The 21,045-nt window shown below is 36.3% G+C and overlaps 1 protein-coding gene across 1 annotated transcript in view; it reads right to left on the bottom strand.

Moving 5' to 3' along the window:
- The window catches only part of LOC128640731 (atrial natriuretic peptide receptor 2-like), a 293,375-nt gene that overhangs the window by 213,068 nt on the left and 59,262 nt on the right, over positions 1 to 21,045 (bottom strand). The window contains exons 4-7 of the mRNA XM_053693158.1: positions 12,675 to 12,744; positions 12,439 to 12,583; positions 6,432 to 6,518; positions 6,207 to 6,347 (exon numbers count right to left, since the gene is read on the bottom strand). Of these exons, the coding sequence (XP_053549133.1) occupies positions 6,207 to 6,347; positions 6,432 to 6,518; positions 12,439 to 12,583; positions 12,675 to 12,744 (443 nt within the window). The remainder of the gene's footprint in view (positions 1 to 6,206; positions 6,348 to 6,431; positions 6,519 to 12,438; positions 12,584 to 12,674; positions 12,745 to 21,045) is intronic.

Raw genomic sequence — 21,045 nt, 5'->3', positions numbered from 1 at the left:
TATTATTTTTTTATAATATATATATACATACATACTGTATATACCTATATATCTATATGAATGTAAATATATATAGGTACATATAGGAATATCTTTTTAAAAATACATTGTTTCTACTATATGAAGTTTCTACTATGTGAAGAAACGAATACAGTTTATACAGTTTATGGGGCCCATTTATCAAGCTTCGGATGGCATTCAGCAAGGTCTGTCGGACCTGATCCGCACTGTCGGATCAGGTCCGACAGACCTTTGTTAAATAGGCCCCTATATGTGAAGAACATTGGAATGTAAAATATTTACAGTAAATACACACTAAAGCACACTATTAAAAATGAATACAGGGAAACATATGAATGTATACTTATACTAACCTTACACTAATGTATACAAGCACAAGAAGGAAGGAGACTTTACAAGTAATGTAGGTTAAAAATGGAGGTGCAAAAAAAGGTGCAGCAATTAATTTACCTTAGAGCATTAGATCAAAGAAAAGAAATCCCCCTCCACAGCAATAAATATTGTATTTTGCATGACCTTACCTGTAATGTCTGTCTGTAATAAAGGTGCATAATTATAGGCTCCTAAGCAGTGACTTGAGGTACTTGTTACTCCCTGAATGTATTTTATTTTGTCCTTGTTTGTTCACTTGTGGAATAAAAGTGAGTTATATGAGATATACTGTTGTAAATCTGTCTGTTTATGGGATTTTTTTCTCTTTCTTTTTTACTTGTTCACTGTGTTATCTTTAAAGAATCTTCAATAAAATCTTAAAAAATAAAAAAAGTGACGTTTTATTTGAAGATGCTATTTGTGCTCCTCATTTTTTTTCTGAATGTAGATCAGCAGAGTAGGGATGGGCGAATGTTTCTAAAAATTCGAAATTTAAAACGAATTTTGATACATTCGTTCGTTCGAATCGAATTTCGAATGTTTATATAACATTCTAACATTATATTTTCGAATTTTCATTTTCGAATTTTTTAATAAAATTCGAAAATATTCGTTTGAATAATAGAATGTTTAGCTATGTATTCATTCAATTTCGAAATGTAATATTCGAATTCGAATGTGACATTCAAAATTTAAATAGTATTTCTAGTCTACAACTGTGTTTAATAAATGTAATATTCAAATTCGAATGCTACATTCAAATTCGAATGTCACATTCGAAATCGAAATAGTATTTCTAGTCTAATACTGTGTTTTAAATGTGATATATTCGATTTGAATGTGATATTTGATTTGAATGTGACATTCGAATTTGAAATAGTATTTCTAGTCTAATACTGTGTTTTATAAATGTAATATTCGAATTTGAATGTGACATTCGTTTCAAATGTTACATTCGATTCGAATGTGATATTCGATTCCAATGAGACATTTGAAATAGTGTTTCTAGTCTACAATTGTGTTTTATAAATGTAATATTCTAATTCAAATGTGATATTCGAATGTGACATTCGAATTCCAATGTGACATTTGAAAACTGTAAATAACATTCGAAAATCGAATTTTTAAGAATATTCGTTTTTATCAACATTCTATTATGTAAATCGAATTTCTACAATAACATTCGTTCTAACATTCTAATTCGGATATAAACACATTCGCCCATCCCTACAGCAGAGGTTTCATGTCACAGCAGGTTCCCTGCTTTATAGAAAAATGTGGAGTCATATTGCCTGATTAGATGTGACTAATAAGCTGTTGAAAGGACAGTGTACAGTAAAATTATTTTTTTCCCAATGACTTGTTATATCAGATGCAGATTATAAAATGTATGATAAATTGATCCTTTATATTTCTTTTTGTAACTTAAATAGCTTGATTAGCTCTTTGAAACCTCAACCCATCGAAATAGGCTAAGCTTGCAGAGAGATCAGACATCCTTATCTTATCACTCAAATGGTTACCTTTCTTATCTTTTTCTATATACAATACTTAGAAAAAACAAATAAAAATAAACATTTTACAATTGTATCTCACCTATTTCCCACTGGGAGTGTAATTTCTTCTGCTGGTTATATTTACATAGCTTGCCATTAGGTTATACTTAAAGGGACATAATACTCATATGCTAAATCACTTGAAACTGATGCAGTATAACTGTAAAAAGCTGACAGGAAAATATCACCTGAGCATCTCTATGTAAAAAAGGAAGATATTTTACCTCACAATTTCCTCAGCTCAGCAGAGTAAGTTCTGTGTAAAAAGTTATACTCAGCTGCTGCCCAGCTGCAGGTAAAAATAAAAAAAAATATGAAGAAATGAACAGCAGCCAATCAGCATCAACAGTGCTGAGGTCATGAACTCTTACTGTGATCTCATGAGATTTGACTTAACTCTCATGAGATTTCATGGTAAACTTCCTTACACTGAATAGGGAAATAAGATGAGTGTGCATGTAAGCTCACTCCCTTAGCTGTCCTAGGACAGACATACTGATTTGCTGCTTAGAAGTCCTTTGCAATGGGATGTGGCTACTGAGGAACTTTTGAGGTAAAATATCAGCTTTTTCCAGCTGTGCTGCATCACTTTCAAGTGTTTCAACATTTGGGTATCATGGCCCTTTAAGTATAGAAACTTTCAGTATAGGTGTTGATACCAAAGACAACATCATATATTTTAAATGCTGATATAAAGGTAAATAATCTATTTTTAAAAAAAAAAACCCGGGGGCGGAGCCAGCTACCGCAGAGAGAGGACGTGTTGCTGCAGAGCTCCTGAAGCCTGATTCCTAAGAACTCTATTTGTAGTGCTTTGGGAACCTCTGTATCTTGCATTTTGGACTTTTTGAGATGGAGGAATCTGCGGCACACATTATTTCTATTTTGAAAGACCTATCTATTAAAGCCGACAACTATTTTTGCAGCCTAAGATCTACCCTAGTGGAGCTACACAGCCAAGATGGCGCCATCTGCCTACCCTGCTACATTACACACATGGCTGATCAAGCGGGGGGCTTCTTACCTGCTCAACACCCTGTTGAACTATCGCAAGAAAAACTACCCAAACAGGACTCAACTAATGTATTGCCTGACAAACTAAGCACCGACCTCATACAGCCAGACGCTACCGAACCGGTCTGTGAGGGAGCCGTTGCGGCGAGAACAGCGGGACTTTCCCAGAACCTGGATGCGCAACGCGCACTGCTATCTCTATCTCCTCGCCCGAACTTACGAAGGGTATCTACATCTAGCATACTTCAGGCCCCAGCTACTGCAGGACACTGTCATGTATTGCGAGAGGGGACCTTTCACCTGGCATATACGACAGCCCGACTTCAAGGTAAGGGTTGCCTAGAAGCTTTTGATTTTCACAATTGCCCTAATGCTTCCACCTTGGGAGATCGAGGAGGGTTTGCCTATATGATTACGAATGAGAGCGGCTTAGAGTTATACTACTTCCCCCCTACGCCACTTCACTCACAGGCAGCACGCTCACACAGAACAGATCTCAGCCAAGAGAAGAGGTCACACGGGCGTGGCGCCTTTCAGAACAAATGCAAACTGCCCAGTTGTCATCATCGGCTCCAGTATAGATCGGGATCCTGTGGCCTCATGAACTGCGGCTCCGATATCCAGCACAGATACAGATGTGGAATAGGGTAATAGCGGGTCACCTCTGTCCTTACCCAGATACCCCCATTGCTCTGGACTGCCTTTGAAATTGCCTTTATTCAGTTATGTTATGTCTTTTTCAGTAGTTGCCCTTTATTTACCAAACTTATAGCATTGAAATTGTGGGTACAACAACGCTACTTTCCTTAAATGGGGACCTAAGAATGAGACTTTATTTTCTCAGGGATGCTCATGTCACGACTTCCAGAACTTCTGCCCTGTTTTATATACCAATTACTGTATTGCACATACCCTCTGATGCACTCAATTGTAGAGTTCATTTTATTGAGTTATGTTTGCTTACTGATTCGAGCCTTATTTACATGTGAATGAAACTGCATAATAGTGTACTTAAGATCTTTCTGTGTAGTGGTACACTGTATATTATGTTACTCCCTATAACTCATATATCATAATAATTCCCCTCTCACATAACTTTGACAAGAGCTACTCATTACCTGTGAATGCTCTGTTGCATATGTGTCATTCTCGCCAGCTGCCTTTAGACAATATGTTTACACAACACCAATATATATGTCCCAACAGTTTTTCACTACAGACTATGTTTTTATCTTGATCTGAGTTATAGAAGAGACATCTCGCTACTCCCTACATTTTAATTAGTATCCCTAGCTCTTTTAATTTTCCTTTTAGTTTAAACCTACACAGTAACTGACAAATTCTAAACTTCAGGAAACCATATTTAGATATGATATTATTTAATCACGGATGTCATTTGGGTTACCGTAGTCCTAAACAGACTAAAGAGTGGACTAGCAGCTGATTTCTATGTGATTCCTGAGAGTGAATGTTAGCCTATGTTAACCCTTATGTGTACACAGACCTTACAGTGTTACAAGGTCTTTCTATATGCCTTTCCCCAGAGTTGATGAGCTGCCTCATGGTACATATAGTGCTTTCATAGTTATCCTCATGAGGTCTGTAAAGTTAATCCTGGGACACACACTACTGTTTATATTTTATATACACTATATATTCAGGGCTCAGCGCTAGTTATAGCATATGTTGAGCTGCTGAGGTATATGGTGATTCACATGGCCCTTTATTCTCTTATATATTAGCGCAGCAGGGTATTGATTGATTTCCATATGAAGCTTTCTATATTAATTATTCTCATGGTGGCCGTCTCATTTTTCAATTGTCTTACTCATTGCTGGTTTTTTTTTTTTTTTTTTTTACTCTGTGTCTATCTTTGATCATATAACTGTTGCACTCTGTGAAAGCCTTTACAATACCAGCTTCCTACACTCCCCTCACGGTATGCCATATAGCAACTTATATACTATTGATAGGCAGCTAATTGCCACAAATATTTGGGACATATATTAAAATTACTAACACACGGTACAATTAGCTGGGACATCTTAAGGGGAGTTATTTCTACTGCCAGCAACATACTAGTTCATGAATCACTAACAGTAACTGGGTGACAAGTTTAAAACCTGTTCTGTATTATGTTTAATAGTTATTGTTGTTTATAGTGGTGTATATGACCTCTCTCTGCTTAAATGCTGTGTTATATTCATATTTTTTTTTTTGTTATCGGCTATCATCCTCTGTGACTGTATGATTGTCATCCCTAATTGATCTATGCTCTTGCTCACTTTACTAGCTCATAATAGTTGTTTTGATGAAGCCTCTCTCCTCCCTTTCCCGCCGGTACTTAATGCCTGCGGGTCATATCCCTTCTCCTTTTTCCCGCATCGCCTATAGGTGGCACTCCCCTGGGAGAGGGGCTCACCCAGAGATACCCTAGGTCCCCCAGACTCCAGCCTTTCTAACGTCCCCCCTTCCTTTAGATAATATATTATATCTTCTCAGGCTCCCACTATTGGAATACAAAGGTGTTGATAAGTGTGATTTTGCTTATACTTAGTAATTATACTCTAGGCCCACCTAAATTTACTTCTGGTAGGGACATACTAGCTGGCTCCGCCCTCCATTCCCACTTCCCCCACCTCCCTCCCTATTATATTTGAGCGGCTCTTGCCCGCTGCATCCCCCTTCCCCATATAATTATAGAGTCACCCCCTCACTAGTCTTACCCTTATCTGAATAGATACCTTACGCTTCTTTGCATACAGCTAGGAGAGGACCATTTTACTGTTTTGATTACATTTGTTATACTCTAAAACAAAATCGAAGTCTCTTTAAGTGATAGCCCACATTTTATGGAAATGTTTGAGATTTTAGAATATATTGTCTCCTATTTATGCTTTGTATACATTGTCCTGTGAATGTCTTGAGACATACTCTATTCTTTGTATTGATCTATGACTTCAATAAAAAAGATTTAAAAAAAAAAAAAAAAAAAAAAAAAAAACCCCAACAATTTAATACACTCCAGCAGGTAAAATGGATCATTGGGAACAAACTAAAGGGGAGAAATGTTTTGTGTTAACTGTCCCGCGTAATATTATAGTTAATAATATATTTTATAGGATGCTTCATAAAGTGGGTTGAAGCCTTTACACCCCATTATTGTTAAAAGTCTATTTATTTATTGCAGAACAGAATAAGTCCCGATTGTGTAAGTCAAATTATTTTGCGGAGTCAACTTACCTAAATCCCCAGTTTAGAGGGACATTGTCATTGAGAAGAACATCTGCAAGGCTACCTTTAGGGCAATATTCAGTAATTATGTAAATATTTCCCTCTACAGATCCACCAAAAAATTTACATATATTCTGGTGATCCAGCTTCCTGTAGAATGAAAATAATATAGTTACATTCCCATAATAAGCCTAGTCTAGAGCTAGCGTTCACTGGCAGATTTGCAGAACATACCGAACAAGTTGAACCTCTTTTCTAATTGTCTTAGATATGGTAAAATTATTCTTATATATTCTCTTGGCTGCAACTCTGCGTCCATCACTGAAATGAAAAATGATACACTGGGAAAGCATTAAGCTTGAACACATTTAAAAGGATATAAACCTCATAATTATAAGATTTTTTTCTGTAGTCTTGTAATAAATTAACATACAACATGAGTGTCACATTTTTTTAATGCATTAACACCTTGTTTGCTTTAATTGCTTTTCAATAGTCAAACTCCACCTACCAGTTGCATTATTTGAAGACACCAGTCCAGACTAAGGGGCCGATTTATCATGGCCCGTATTGTGCCTAATGCACCTGTTTCCGCGTATGCCTTCAGGCTCGCCCGGAAACAGCGGTCTTAAGACTGCTTCTCCTTAAGTCGTCCGCCGCCTCTGAGGCTGTGGACATCAATCCAACCGATCACATACAACCAGGTTGATTGACACCCCCTGCTAGCGGCCGATTGGTCACAAATCTGCAGGGGGCGGCATCGCACAAGCAGTTCACAAGAACTGCTTGTGAAACGATAAATGCCGACAGCGTATGCTGTCGGCATTTATCAATGTCTGGCGGACATGATCACTACATCGGATCATGTCTGCCAGACACTTGATAAATCGGCCCCTAAATGTCCACTGATTTGCAGTTAATTATCTTATCATCTCTGCTAAAGGACAGATTTGTAGCAGTCAGGCTTGTGAAGTCTGTGTGTCACTACAATCACTGTGTTATCTGCCAGCTTATGAGGGACAACGCAGCAACTCAACGTGTGCAGAAATACAGAAAACAAATTATGGGGTTGATTATAATCTTTCTTTTTTATACCAGATATTAATAAAATTGATCGCAATATTACCAAGTCAAACACAGCTGAGCTTGAAAATATCCTCATAGTAACATAGTAGATGAGGTTGAAAGAAGAGAGAGGTCCATTGAGTGTCCAAACTATACTGACTCTACCTGATTTACAATAAAGAAGGTGTCAGTTGAACTTACATTAATACAACTATACACCAACCCATTTAACACAACCATCACATTCCTGAATTCTGTTTTATCCAAAAATGTATCTAAGTCATTTCATACATTTATCTAAGATATTGACATTTACAATATGCTTAGGCAATGAGTTTCACAATTTGATTGCTCTTACAGTGAAAAAAACATATACTGTATGTTGCTGAATATTAAAGCGATAGGAAAGTTTGAATTAAACTTGCATAATTCAGATAGAGCATAACATTTTAAGACACTTTTAAATTCATTTCTATATTCAAATGTGCTTTGTTCTCTTTGAATCCCTTGTTGAAAAAGAAAACACAAATATCCTACACTAGTGGGAGCTAGCTGCTGAATGGTGCCTGCAAACATTTGTCTATTGTGTTAAGCTAGCTGCCAGTAGTGCAATGCTGTTTTTTCAGCAATGGATAACAAGAGAATGAAGCAAATTTGATAATATTAAATTGAAAAGTTATTTAAAATTGTATGTTTTATCCAGATCATGGAAAAAAATTGGGGTTTCCTGTCCCTTTAAATTCTCATTTGATATCAGATATTACTAAAAACGATCACAATATCAACAAGTCAAATAGAGCAGAGCTTGATAATTCCCTCAGAGTAACATAGTAAAATAGTAGATTATTATATACAAATATATTCAAGACTCATATACAGAGTCAGGGGAAACTCTTAATAATGCCAAGGCTGGAGGAAAGGAGATTTCATCTCCAGCAACATATACATGTTTTCACTGTAAGGGGGGTAGTTATCAAGCTGTCAACCTCAAATACGCTGGAATTCCGCAGCGTATTTGTGGCGAGGCTGATTCGCCTTAGTTATCAAAGGCTAAAGACCGGCAAAAGTAGAATTTTGTGACGTAAACTTCGATCCGCCGGACTCAGTCCGACACAGATCAATTCTTACGTCACTCCAGATGTTCCGCACACAATCTGACTACTTTTGCTAGTTATCAAAAAACTAGCAGGTACGCTTGGCACTTTTACGGCCCAGCGTACCTGGTTTTCAAACCGCCACCCTGGAGGCGGCGGATCCCATAGGAATCAATAGGAGTCTGACCATAGCGAAAGTACAAGTTCGCTGCTGACAGACATCCCATTGATTCCTATGGGAGCTGTCTACACCTAACACCCTAACATGTACCCCGAGTCTAAACACCGCTAATCTGACCCCCCCTACACCGCCGCAACTAAATAAAGTTATTACCCCCTAAACCGCCGCTCCCGGAGCCCACCGCAAGCTACTCTATACATATTAACCCCTAAACCGCCGCTCCCGGAGCCCACCGCAACTATAATAAGTGTATTAACCCCTAAACCGCCGCTCCCGGAGCCCACCGCCACCTACATGATACCTAGTAACCCCTTATCCTGCCCCCCCTATAATAAAGTTATTAACCCCTATCCTGCCGATCCCGCACCTCGCCGCAAATAAATAAATAGTTTAACCCCTAAACCGCCACTCCCGGACCCTGCCGCAACCTATATTAAATTTATTAACCCCTATCCTGCCCCCCCTACACCGTCGCCACCTATAATACATTTATTAACCCCTATCCTGCCCCCACTACACCGCCGCCACTGTAATAAAATTATTAACCCCTAAACCTAAGTCTAACACTAACCCTAACACCCCCCTAACTTAAATATTAATTAAATAAATCTAAATAATATTTCTATTATTAACTAAGTTAATCCTATTTAAAACTAAATACTTACCTTTAAAATAAACCCTAATATAGCTACAATATAAATAATAATTATATTGTAGCTATCTTAGGATTTATTTTTATTTTACAGGTAACTTTCAATTTATTTTAACTAGGTACAATAGCTATTAAATAGTTATTAACTATTTAATAGCTTACCTAGCTAAAATAAAGAGAAATTTACCTGTAAAATAAAAACTAACCTAAGTTACAATTACACCTAACACTACACTATACTTTAATAAATTATTCCTATTTAAAACTAAATACTTACCTGTAAAATAAACCCTAAGATAGCTACAATGTAATTAAGAATTAAATTGTAGTTATCTTAGGATTTATATTTATTTTACAGGTAACTTTGTATTTATTTTAGCTAGTTAGAATAGTTATTAAATAGTTATTAACTATTTAATAACTACCTAGCTAAAAGAAATACAAAATTACCTGTAAAATAAATCCTAACCTAAGTTACAATTAAACCTAACACTACACTATCATTAAATTAATTAAATAAACTACCTACAAATAACTACAATTAAATACAATTACATAAACTAACTAAAGTACAAAAAATAAAAAAAGCTAAGTTACAAAAAATAAAAAAAATAAGTTACAAACATTTAAAAAAATATTACAACAATTTTAAGCTACTTACACCTAATCTAAGCCCCCTAATAAAATAACAAAGTCCCCAAAATAAAAAAAATGCCCTACCCTATTCTACATTAAAAAAGTTCAAAGCTCTTATACCTTACCAGCCCTTAAAAGGGCCTTTTGTGGGGGCATGCCCCAAAGAGTTCAGCTCTTTTGCCTGTAAAAGAAAAATACAACCCCCCCCAACATTAAAACCCACCACCCACATACCCCTAATCTAACCCAAACCCCCCTTAAAATAACCTAACACTAATCCCCTGAAGATCATCCTACCTTTAGTCGTCTTCACTCAGCCGAGCCACCGATGGAACTGAAGAGGACATCCGGACCGGCAGAAGCGATCATCCAAGGGGCGCTGAAGAAATCTTCCATCCGATGAAGTGATCCTCCAAGCGGCGCTGAAGAAATCTTCCATCCGGGCGAGGTCATCTTCCAAGAGGCGCTGAAGAAGTCTTCTATCCGGGCGAGGTCATCTTCGAAGCCGGGTCTTGAATCTTCATCCCGCCGACGCGGAACATCCTTCTTTGCCGACGGACTACCGACGAATGAAGGCTCCTTTAAGGGACGTCATCCAAGATGGCGTCCTTTCAATTCTGATTGGCTGATAGGATTCTATCAGCCAATCGGAATTAAGGTAGGAACAATCTGATTGGCTGATGGAATCAGCCAATCAGATTCAAGTTCAATCCGATTGGCTGATCCAATCAGCCAATCAGATTGAGCTCGCATTCTATTGGCTGTTCCAATCAGCCAATAGAATGCGAGCTCAATCTGACGGCTTGATAACTACCCCCCTAAGAGTGAAAGTTATTGCCTAAGGAGGTTGTGAATGTCAGTAGCTTTGGATATATTCAGCGCTTCCCCCAACTCTGTGTATGAGCCTTAAATATATTTGTATATAATCATCATATAACCTCTTAATCGATTAAGTAGTAGTGAATGCCAATACCTTGGATACATTTTAAAAATGGCTGAGATACATCTTTGGCTAAAACAGAATTCAGGGATATGATTGGTTGTGTTAAATGGGCCGTATCCAATTGAATTAATGTAAGATCAATTGGCAACTTCTTTATTGTAAATTAGATAGTCAGTATAAATTGAACTCAATGGACTTATGTCTTCTTTTAACCTAATCTCCTATTTTACTATGTTACACTGAGGGAATTATAAAGCACTGCTGTGATTGACCTAGTGATATTGTGATTGTTTTTATTAATATCTGATATCAAATGAGAATTTAGGAAATATTGGAACCTACCTTATAATTTGTTTTCTCTCTTTCTGCGCACGTTGAGTTGCTGCGTTGTCCCTCACAAACTGCCAGAGAACACAGTGTGTGTGAAGTCAAATATTAAGTTGCATCACCTTATATATAAAGTATAGGCTTTATTTGCGTTGTGGATCTATAGAGATATCATTTTGTGGCACAACACTAGCTGAGAGATTTGTTTCAATGTATATACTGAAGATAACACACAATATAAAATATGTGCTCATTTCTTTTTACTGAAGTTGTACAGTTTTTTTTTTATTCATTTAGAAGAACCCAGCAGTATAGTTGCATGGTTAGCTTATATTTTCTCTGCTTGATGTAGATTTGTGATCTGCATAACACAAACTGTATTTATCTATTAGAGTTTGGACAGTGTTTTGGTTTATCCTATAATACTTGATCACTCTGCTTGATAACCTTACATGTATGTGCCTGCTGTGATTAGCAAATACATTTTTTTTTTTTTTTATATTTGGCCGTTGACTTTTGTGAGAATTCATCCAAGAACAACCCCTAGAAATACAACTGTTTGATGTTTGATTCACTAAGATAATAGATATGGAGAGATTCTATAAGCTTTAAAGCAACATGATACTCATATGCTAAATCAATTGAAAGTGATGCAGTGTAACGTAAAAAGCTGACAAGAAAATATCACTTGAACATCTCTATGTAAAAAAGGAAAAAATCAATTTCTTCATCTTCCAATACCAAGTGCTCTGAGAACAATTATCCTACAGCTACTGTCCAGCTGGAGGTTGGAAAAAAAACAACAAACAAAACAGCCAATCAGCAGGAGCAGTGGTGTTGACTGAGGTCATCCTTTGCTTTACTGTGATCACATGAGATTTTACTGAAACTGATTTCATAGTAAACTCCCTTAAACTGAGTAGGGAAATAACAACTGTTCATGAACATGCCAGATGCAAGCTCCCTTGCAAGTCCCACGACTAGCATCCTGATTGGCTGCTTAAAGGCCTTTTGCAATTTTGAAGTAATATATCTTCCTTTTTTTACATAGAGATGTTCAAGTGATATTTTCTATTCAGCTTTTTACAGCTATGCTGCATCACTTTCAAGTGCTTAAACATCTCCCTTTAGTAAACCAGAAACATATGATAACCTAGGAAAATGTTTCTCTTATACAGTTCTTATAAATCTTAGTGAATCTAGGGAACTGCCTATGTGACATACTTTCTATTGAAAGCTTTCTATACAAATAAAAGGGAAAAGATCAAAAGAAAAGAAAAGCCCCGGTTTCCTTAGAATAATACAATATTGAACAGAACTATTTTTTAATACATAATACTCACTATTGGCCGGTCTGCATGAAGCTCTCAGTAGAACTGCCTATGAGTACGGTATTGGGGGCTATGTCTAAGCACTGACCCAAAGGAGCATTGTTATTATATTGTCTTAAACTGACAGTGCTGCCGAGACCCATTTGAAACTCATCTTCTGCAGAAAGTGAAACAGAAGAAGGATTTAGAAAAAAATCGTTTCTCTATCTTCAACCCAAAAGCAATAATAACAATATAAAAAAACATACCTGGTAAATCTTTCGCAGAAAGAATCCAGCTTTCATCCCAAAGCATCTTTCTCTTCTGATACTGCAACCACTGCAACAATAAACAAAAGTGCAACTAAATACACATAATCAAAAATAAAATAGTAAGCTTAAAGGGATATAAAACCCCCATTTTTTTCTTTCATGAATCAGATAGAGCATGCCATTTTAAACAACTTTCTTCGTTCTCTTGGTATCTTTATTTGAATGTAAGCCCATTTTTGGTTCAGCACCTTGGTAGAGCTTGCTGATTGGTGGCTAAATGTAAGATAATATACATTTATTAGCAAAATTGCTTCTAATAAAAGATATAGCTGTTTCAAAAGGTATTTAAGTATGCACTGTGCACCAGCATTTTAATTACAGCACTTGCTCAGAGAGACTAAGTTGCTTGTATCATCTGGTAATGACTGCATTTGTTAGTTGATGATATAATACAAGCCCCACTGATGTTCTGAGCAGCTGCAGTATTTAAATGCTGGTGAACTGAGGAGATCTAGCACTTTTAGTGATGTTAACACTAAAACGGTGATAACTTTTACTAGAAGCATTTTTGCCAGTTCATGTATATTGCAAATATGTTTTTATTGATCTATATGTATTTTCACTCACCGGCCACTTTATAAGGTACACATGTTCAATTGCTTGGTAACACAAATTGCTAATCAGCCAATCAAATGGCAGCAACTCAATGCATTTAGGCATCTAGACGTGGTGAAGACGACTTGCTGAAGTTCAAACCGAGCATCAGAATGGGGAAGAAAGGGGATTTATGTGACTTTGAACGTGGCATGATTGTTGGTGCCAGACGGGCTGGTCTGAGACTCTGAGTATTTAAAAAACTGCTGAGCTACAGGGATTTTTACACACAACCATCTCTAGGGTTTACAGAGAACGGTCCGACAAAGATAAAATATCCAGTGAGTGGCACTTGTGTGGAATAAAATACCTTGTTGATGTCAGAGATCTGAGGAGAATGAGCAGACTGGTTTGAGATGATAGAAAGTCAACAGTAACTCAAATAACTACTTGTTACAACCAAGGTATGCAGAATACCATCTCTGAATGCACAACACGTCAAGCCTTGAATCAGATGTGCTACAGCAGCAGAAGACCATACCGGGTGCCACTCCTGTCAGCTAAGAACAGGAAACTGAGGCTACAATTCGCACAGGCTCACCAAAATTGTGGAAAGTTCTTTAAAATTGCATGCTTTATCTGAATCATAAATGTTTAATTCTGATTTTACTGTCCCTTTAAATATAAAATATTGTGGAATTTTAAATGACACAATTGCCCTTGTGACGTATCTCATGGTTGTGTCTCATTATTTCAGAGCAGTAAAGAAAAAAGAAAAAGGTAAAGTAAAAAAATGGAAGAAAATTAAAGAGACACACCTAATCATGTTAGAAATAGCACAAAAAAATGAAAGAGAAGAAGGCGCTCCAATGGTGCAGAATGTTAAAACACAGCTAGATCTTTCCCAGAAATGATCCCCATACAAATAAATGGGTACTCACAAGCGGAGCGCACTATAATGCAGTGCTATTCTTGCAGGCTGGAGTATTCAGAGCCCACCAGCTAGCTCCCACCAGATTCAATGTGATATTGAGTCTGGGATGAAAGAACAAAAATGGGGAGGTAAACAGGGAGACTCCAATGGTCCAGATGGTCACTAATGCTTTCAAAGCCTCCAATATGTGCCCCTTCTGTGATGGAATACTCACATATGCTGTGCACTATAATGCAGTGCAAGCTGGTATATCAGAGTCTACCAGCTGACTCACTCCAAAGAACAGGATCCACAGTCCAGCAAAGGATATGAAACCCCAAAATAAAGCTCACAAACCAATAAAATAGATTAAAATATCCCAAGGCAAGTGATACATTTTAATAAAAAGTAGTATAAAAACAATACAAGACATTCTGCTATGCGTTTCAAGATGCTGCTGCACCTTTACATCAGGCAGACGTGATATTTCACAACAACACCATCAGACGTGATATTTCAAAGTAGCAAAATAATCTTTATGAATTCTGCATTCTCAACAATGTTATTAGCAGGAACGCCCACTAACTATATACACTTGAAATGATAGGTGAAGAGAGGCTTAATTCATTTAGAACATCATCTATGAATCTAGTTAGTTTCTCATGGTATGAAAACTCTGCATTTAGCCATACAAAGATTTCCTGCATCTCCATGTTCGTGAAATATAAGCGCATACATTCATTAGATCCTATTAAAAACAGGCGTACAAAAAGTGTAATGAAAGGGGGTATACAATAACCCCACACATTTTGTGTGGCTCCCCACTTGATCACTGCATTTGGTGGATACATTTGATTATGTCACTGGAGGCTCTAAAGGAAATGTTGGAATAAGCAATGTCCCTTTAATAATATAACAGTGCAAGTGAAGACAGAGGCTCACTGCCAGCCCCCATATAGCTTCTCAATCAATCCTAGCACTTATAGATAAAAAATAAAAATAACCTTTATTAAAGGGATATGAAACTCAAACTTGTTCTTTTGTGATTCAGATAAAGCATGCAATTTTAAACAACTTTCTAATGTACTTATTTTGTTGAAAAGCAGGGATGTATGCTTAGGAGCCATCCCATTTCTGGAGCACTATATGGCAGCAGTTTTGCAAGAATGCCCTGCCATGTTGTGCTCCGGATGCCTACCTAGGTATCTCTTTAAAACAGAATATCATGGGAATGAAGCAAATTTGATAATAGAAGTAAAATGGGAACTTTTTAAAAATGGTATATGAATAACAGGACATATGGTATATGAATAACAGGACAGTAACATTTTGGGTTATGCACCCTTAGGGCCCGATGATCTAAAGCTATCCTCTCAGGTGAGATAATCTAATAAGTCTCATTAGTACAACGTGGTCCCTCAAAGAATTTTAGAAACACAAATTTTACAATGAGAGATGTTTATCTCACTATGCAGGGTTCTGTATGTGAAGGAGAGGCTTCTATATTAAAATATAAGGTCTAAAACATATCATTCAAAAGCTCGTTGGCATGGAGAAATCGCAAAAAATCTTTGGGATTTTTTTTAGTCCTTGTATTGTAATGTAGGAGTCTCAGTTTCACGTAAACAAAATACTACATACCAACATAAATATTTCTCAAGATAAAATTTGTGTTTTTTTAAGGGTCTCTTTTCACTTGCTAAACTTACATTAGTGCCGAATGAGGACCTTGAGAATGGAGAGGTGGAAGGTGTAATCTCTAAGGTTGAACAAGGGGACTCTCACTCTATCACTAGCTGGCTACCTACAGAGGGGACTCTAGTTATACCTTACCAAGTGGAGTATCCTCATATATATGTTATGATCCTGTTTGGGGGATGCGGCCGGCCCTCTAGAGCGGGATGCACAGTTTTTGAATAGTCAGGGGGAAGCCTACTTGGGAACTGTTCTTAGTCACATGGCTATAGAGACTGGAGACCAGTAGATAGATATAGCTATACAAACTACAAACTCCAGAAAAAGTATGGAGCTATTTAACAGTGCACATGCTCCACTCAACTTGGTGAGCTTGATGGAAAGACTCTCCCACTACCGTGAAAGAGTTTTGTCACCATGTACTCACCTCGAGGTTGGCAATATTTATCATTACCTTATGAGAACTGTTAGAGCAGAAACCATAAGCTTGGGGCTGCAGCACTTGTGTGAGAAAGGATTGCTACAGAGGAGTGCTCCGCACCACGAGAACTGCTTGTACTGCTGTGCTTTTAAGTTATCCAGCATAGTGTGATATAATTTGGTTGGTATCATATAGAACAAAAGAACATCCAGTCTGGATTACAAAAACACGGCAAATAAGCAACCGCATAGCCAGACTGCAGACTGCTGATTAAAACCGGCTGAGACTACAACCTGTAGGCCCGTATGATGTCATTGAAGCATTTCGGGAGTTCCCAATAATCATAAATAGCCTAGTCAAACCTCCCCAGGCTTATATACCTAGTCACAGTTGGACATACCTCAATTTAAATTTAAATCGTTACCATAGAAAGAAACTTCAATTGGACAAAAGCACTGAAACTCAATACTTAATAACTTGCTAACTGATACAATTCCTAAACTGACTTTCTAATACAAAAAGGTAATCAATACAATAAATATCTTAATCAGATCTCACTACTATTTGTATTAACACTGGTTATTTCATCTTATACATATAGGACTGTATGCAATAGAGTATACATATATATATATACACACCTAGTGGTTGGCTTATTTAGAAATCCTGATACATACATAGATATACATACTGGTTATTAATAATAGGTATATATAGAAATAGTATATTAAGAGTAATATAGAGTTTGGTTTTATCTCCACCTCTCTTTGGAGAAAGTACCTTTTCAATTATTTTCCACTTAATGGAAACTACATTTTTTCCATGTACATGGATAAATGACTAGAGAATGCTGAGCATTCTTTTTCATTGCCAATATTAGTAAGGTGCTCCCTAATTCTTGATCTCACCATCCTAGTGGTGAGACCAACGTATTGCATCTTACATTTAATACAAGAAACTAAATATACAACATAACTCATTGAACAGTTCACACACTGTAATGTTATATGTTCATTTCCCGTTGAATATGAAACAAATTTAGCAGAGATTTGTATATAATCACAAGCTCTGCAACGGGAATTCTCACATCTATAGGTCCCGTTATGTCTTAGCCAGGAGTTCTGTGTTCCTGACTTTTTAATAGGTAATTGTATAAGTGATAGAATATTACCTAATGATATCCCCAACTGTAGGAAAATCTGCAGCCCTGCTTGACTGTTTTCTTCAATTTATCAGCAGCTAGGAGGATTGGAAGGTGCTTTTTTGACAATATTACAGATTTTAGAATATTGATTGCTTTAACTTGTAACAAATGTAGTTTGTTGGGGGTATCCCTTTTTCTCTCTAGGTTTATCTTCTAAAAGGCTATCCCTTGGACAATGATCAGCCTGCATTCTAGCCTTTTTGATAACTCTATTAGTGTACCCCCTCTCTTTCCACTATGATGTCAATTTCTTTTCTTTTTTTTCTTTTTAATTTATTTATTTAAATCCAACACAAAAATACAAATACACATAAAAATATGGAAACAAGACATATATGTAGAATCATCTAGCTTCAAAATGTGATAACTCAAACAAAGAGGCCACGTCCAACGAAACGGCTTCTAATCAATGAAATAATAATACCTATAATCACATTTTGTTCATTGCTTGTTATCTTAAATTCTTAATCAAAATATAATACAATTTTTCACATAATAATAAAAAAAAAAAAGGGAAAGGACCCCAGAAATTTAGTTTTGTTTCCCCCTTTCCCACCTCACGAACAGTCCAATACAACTCCATCTATAGTTCTGGGAATTCTTTATTTGCTATGGCCATTTCTATAGTCTCTATGCCTCGAAAGGGTAGGATTATCAACGATTGAATTTCTTTAGGAAAATGTTTAATTATATTGCCCCATTTGATCAGGAAATGTTTAATTTGTGATTCCGAATTTATTGAGGTATCCATCTGCTCCATTATAAGTTGGTTTTTAAGTTTATGCCTGAGTTCTGTCAGATTAGGGTCCTTAGAAGATTTCCAGTATTTAAGAATCAGTAGTCTGCCTGCCATTATTACAGTGTTTTAATGTAAGGTATTTTTATGTGATGTCAATTTCTTACATTCTTGTTCATATTGATCTCCATTGCTACAATTTATTTTCACTCATAGGAATTGACCTTTAGCTATCGCAAACGATACATGACTAGGGTGATTACTAGTTGTGTGAAGCAATGAGTTTTTAGATATCATTTCCTATATAGTTGGCTCTCAACCTTATTTGAAGCCCTTATTAGGCTAACACCTAAATAATTAATCTGTTCCATTGTGAATTTAAGACCCACTTTGTTTCCATTCAAATATTCAACAAAAGAGAGTCCTTCTTCCTCTGTTCCTGTCCAGATAAATATCAGGTCATCTAAATATCTTTTGTAGACCTTAATAGATGACCTGTATGGATTTTTATCTCCAAAGATGTGTTTGGCCTCCCACCAACCTAAAAATAGGTTGGCATAGGATGGGGAAAATTTAGCCCCCATCGCTGTCCCACATCTCTGGAGATAAAATTGCCCCTCAAAGCTGAAAAAATATGTTCCAGAAGGTATCTGATTACATATAGAAAAAAATCCTGTTGTTCAATTGAAAAATCAGTATCTGTGTACAGGAAACTCTCTTTAGCTTTTAAACCAAACTTATGAGGAATAGTGGGATACCACATCTATGGTTAGCCACCCATAGTGTGGTTCCCAATCAATGTCTTGTATTATCCTTAAAAGGTGCTTAGTGTCCCTTAGATAACTTTCTAATCTACTGACAAATGGTTGAATAATGGAGTCTACCCACTCTGATAGTGGTTCCAGTAGTTCCAATAATTTGGTTGGGAGCAGATATTGAAGTTTTCTTATCACGCTTTTTAGCAGATCCCTATAGTATGATAAATTGTTAAATCCCCCATTAAGATGTTAATTACTTTTACTGGAGAGTACTGAGGGTCCATATGAGCAGTGGCGGACCTACTCAACAACTGGGTCCTGGTGCAAAATCTGTAGTAAGCAATAGTAATAATATAAATGCTGTTCTGTATAATGATTTTGAGGATTGATAAATGGATAGATAGATATAGATAGATAGATAGATAGATAGATAGATAGATAGAAAGATAGATAGATGTACACATTCTGCCCATGCCTATGTATAGACTGGATGCTATAGGCCCCCCAGCACCTGGGCCCTGGTGTCACTGCACCTGCGGCACCAATGGTAGTTTGGGCTCATCTTTCACATATTCACTGCTTGCTATTGTATGTTATAAGGCTAGCTTTTTATCTCATGATAATATTGTAAATTGAAAATCTTACCAGCCTGTTTGTTTGCCTAAACCACACTGATCATTTTAAATTTGAATGCTCATTACTTATTTTGTGACTCATAGTGGGCGATAGTAACAAGCTCTTCATATATTTTATATTTAAAGTATGGTTTTCCTCTATACTTTCTGCTAGACTACCCAGAACATATGCTAGTTTAGTATTGTGACATGTATAGGTACTATAGAATGTAAAGAGTTCTTACTGTGAGATATATTTCTATTGCCCTTAGATTTTAAACTATGTTGAACATTTAGACATCTTTATATTGATGTAAGAATGCACAGAACATTTGCTAGCATAATATTGTGATATACTTGTGTGCTACATAATGCTAGACTACCCAGACCTTATGCTAGCTCTTTATAATATACTACGGTGAACATTCAGAAATATATATATTGAAAAATTAGGTTCCATACTATCTGGCTGTTAGAATAACCAGAACATATGCTAGTTTAATATTGTGACATACAAGCACACAATATAATGTTCAGTTTCTAATACAATATTTTTTTTTATTGATCTTAGAGTTTATGCTACTTTTAACATTAAGATATATTTATACTGATCTAAGAACCCCCAGAACATATGCTAGTTTAGTATTGTGACATACTTGGGTACTATAGAATGCTAAATAGCCCAGAACATATGCTAGTTCTATAGAATGCTTAAAGTTTATACTATGGTGCACATCTAGATGTATTTACATTGAAAAATTAGTCTCCATGCTATTTGGTTGCCGCTGATATTAGTTTGCAACTTATTTTTCTTTACTAAAGTCAAATTTATACAACTAGCTTCTAATATATTGATGTGCTCTAAAAGGGATAGTCCAGTCAAAATTTTACTTGACATGATTCAGATAGAGCATGCAATTTTATGCAACTTTCTAATTTACTCCTATTATCAATTTTTCTTCGTTCTCTTGGTATCTTTATTTGAAAAAGCAGGAATGTAAGCTTAGGAGCCGGCCCATTTTTAGTTCAGCACCTGGCCTGGGTAGAGCCACCAATCAGCAAGTGCTACCCAGGGTGCTGAACAAAAAATGGGCTAGCTACTAAGCTTACATTCCTGCTATTTCAAACAAAGATACCAAGAGAATGAAGAAAAAATGAGACTAGGAGTAAATTAGAAAGTTTCTTAAAATTTCATGCTCTATCTGAATCATGAAAGTTTCATTTTATCTAGACTATCCCTAAAATAATATTTATAAATAGCATATCAAAACTTTATTTTGTTTTGTTCTGTGCTCTCTTCCACACTTATCTTGAAAGTTGTTTTGTTGTATTGTGTATGTAAACTTGAATAAAAATTAAATAAAAAATTAATAAAAAATAATCATATATATATATATATATATATATATATATATATACACACACACACACAC

This window comes from Bombina bombina, chromosome 10 (assembly GCF_027579735.1).
Source record: "Bombina bombina isolate aBomBom1 chromosome 10, aBomBom1.pri, whole genome shotgun sequence".
Lineage (NCBI taxonomy): Eukaryota > Metazoa > Chordata > Amphibia > Anura > Bombinatoridae > Bombina > Bombina bombina.
This window is presented reverse-complemented; position numbering and strand designations above follow the sequence as displayed.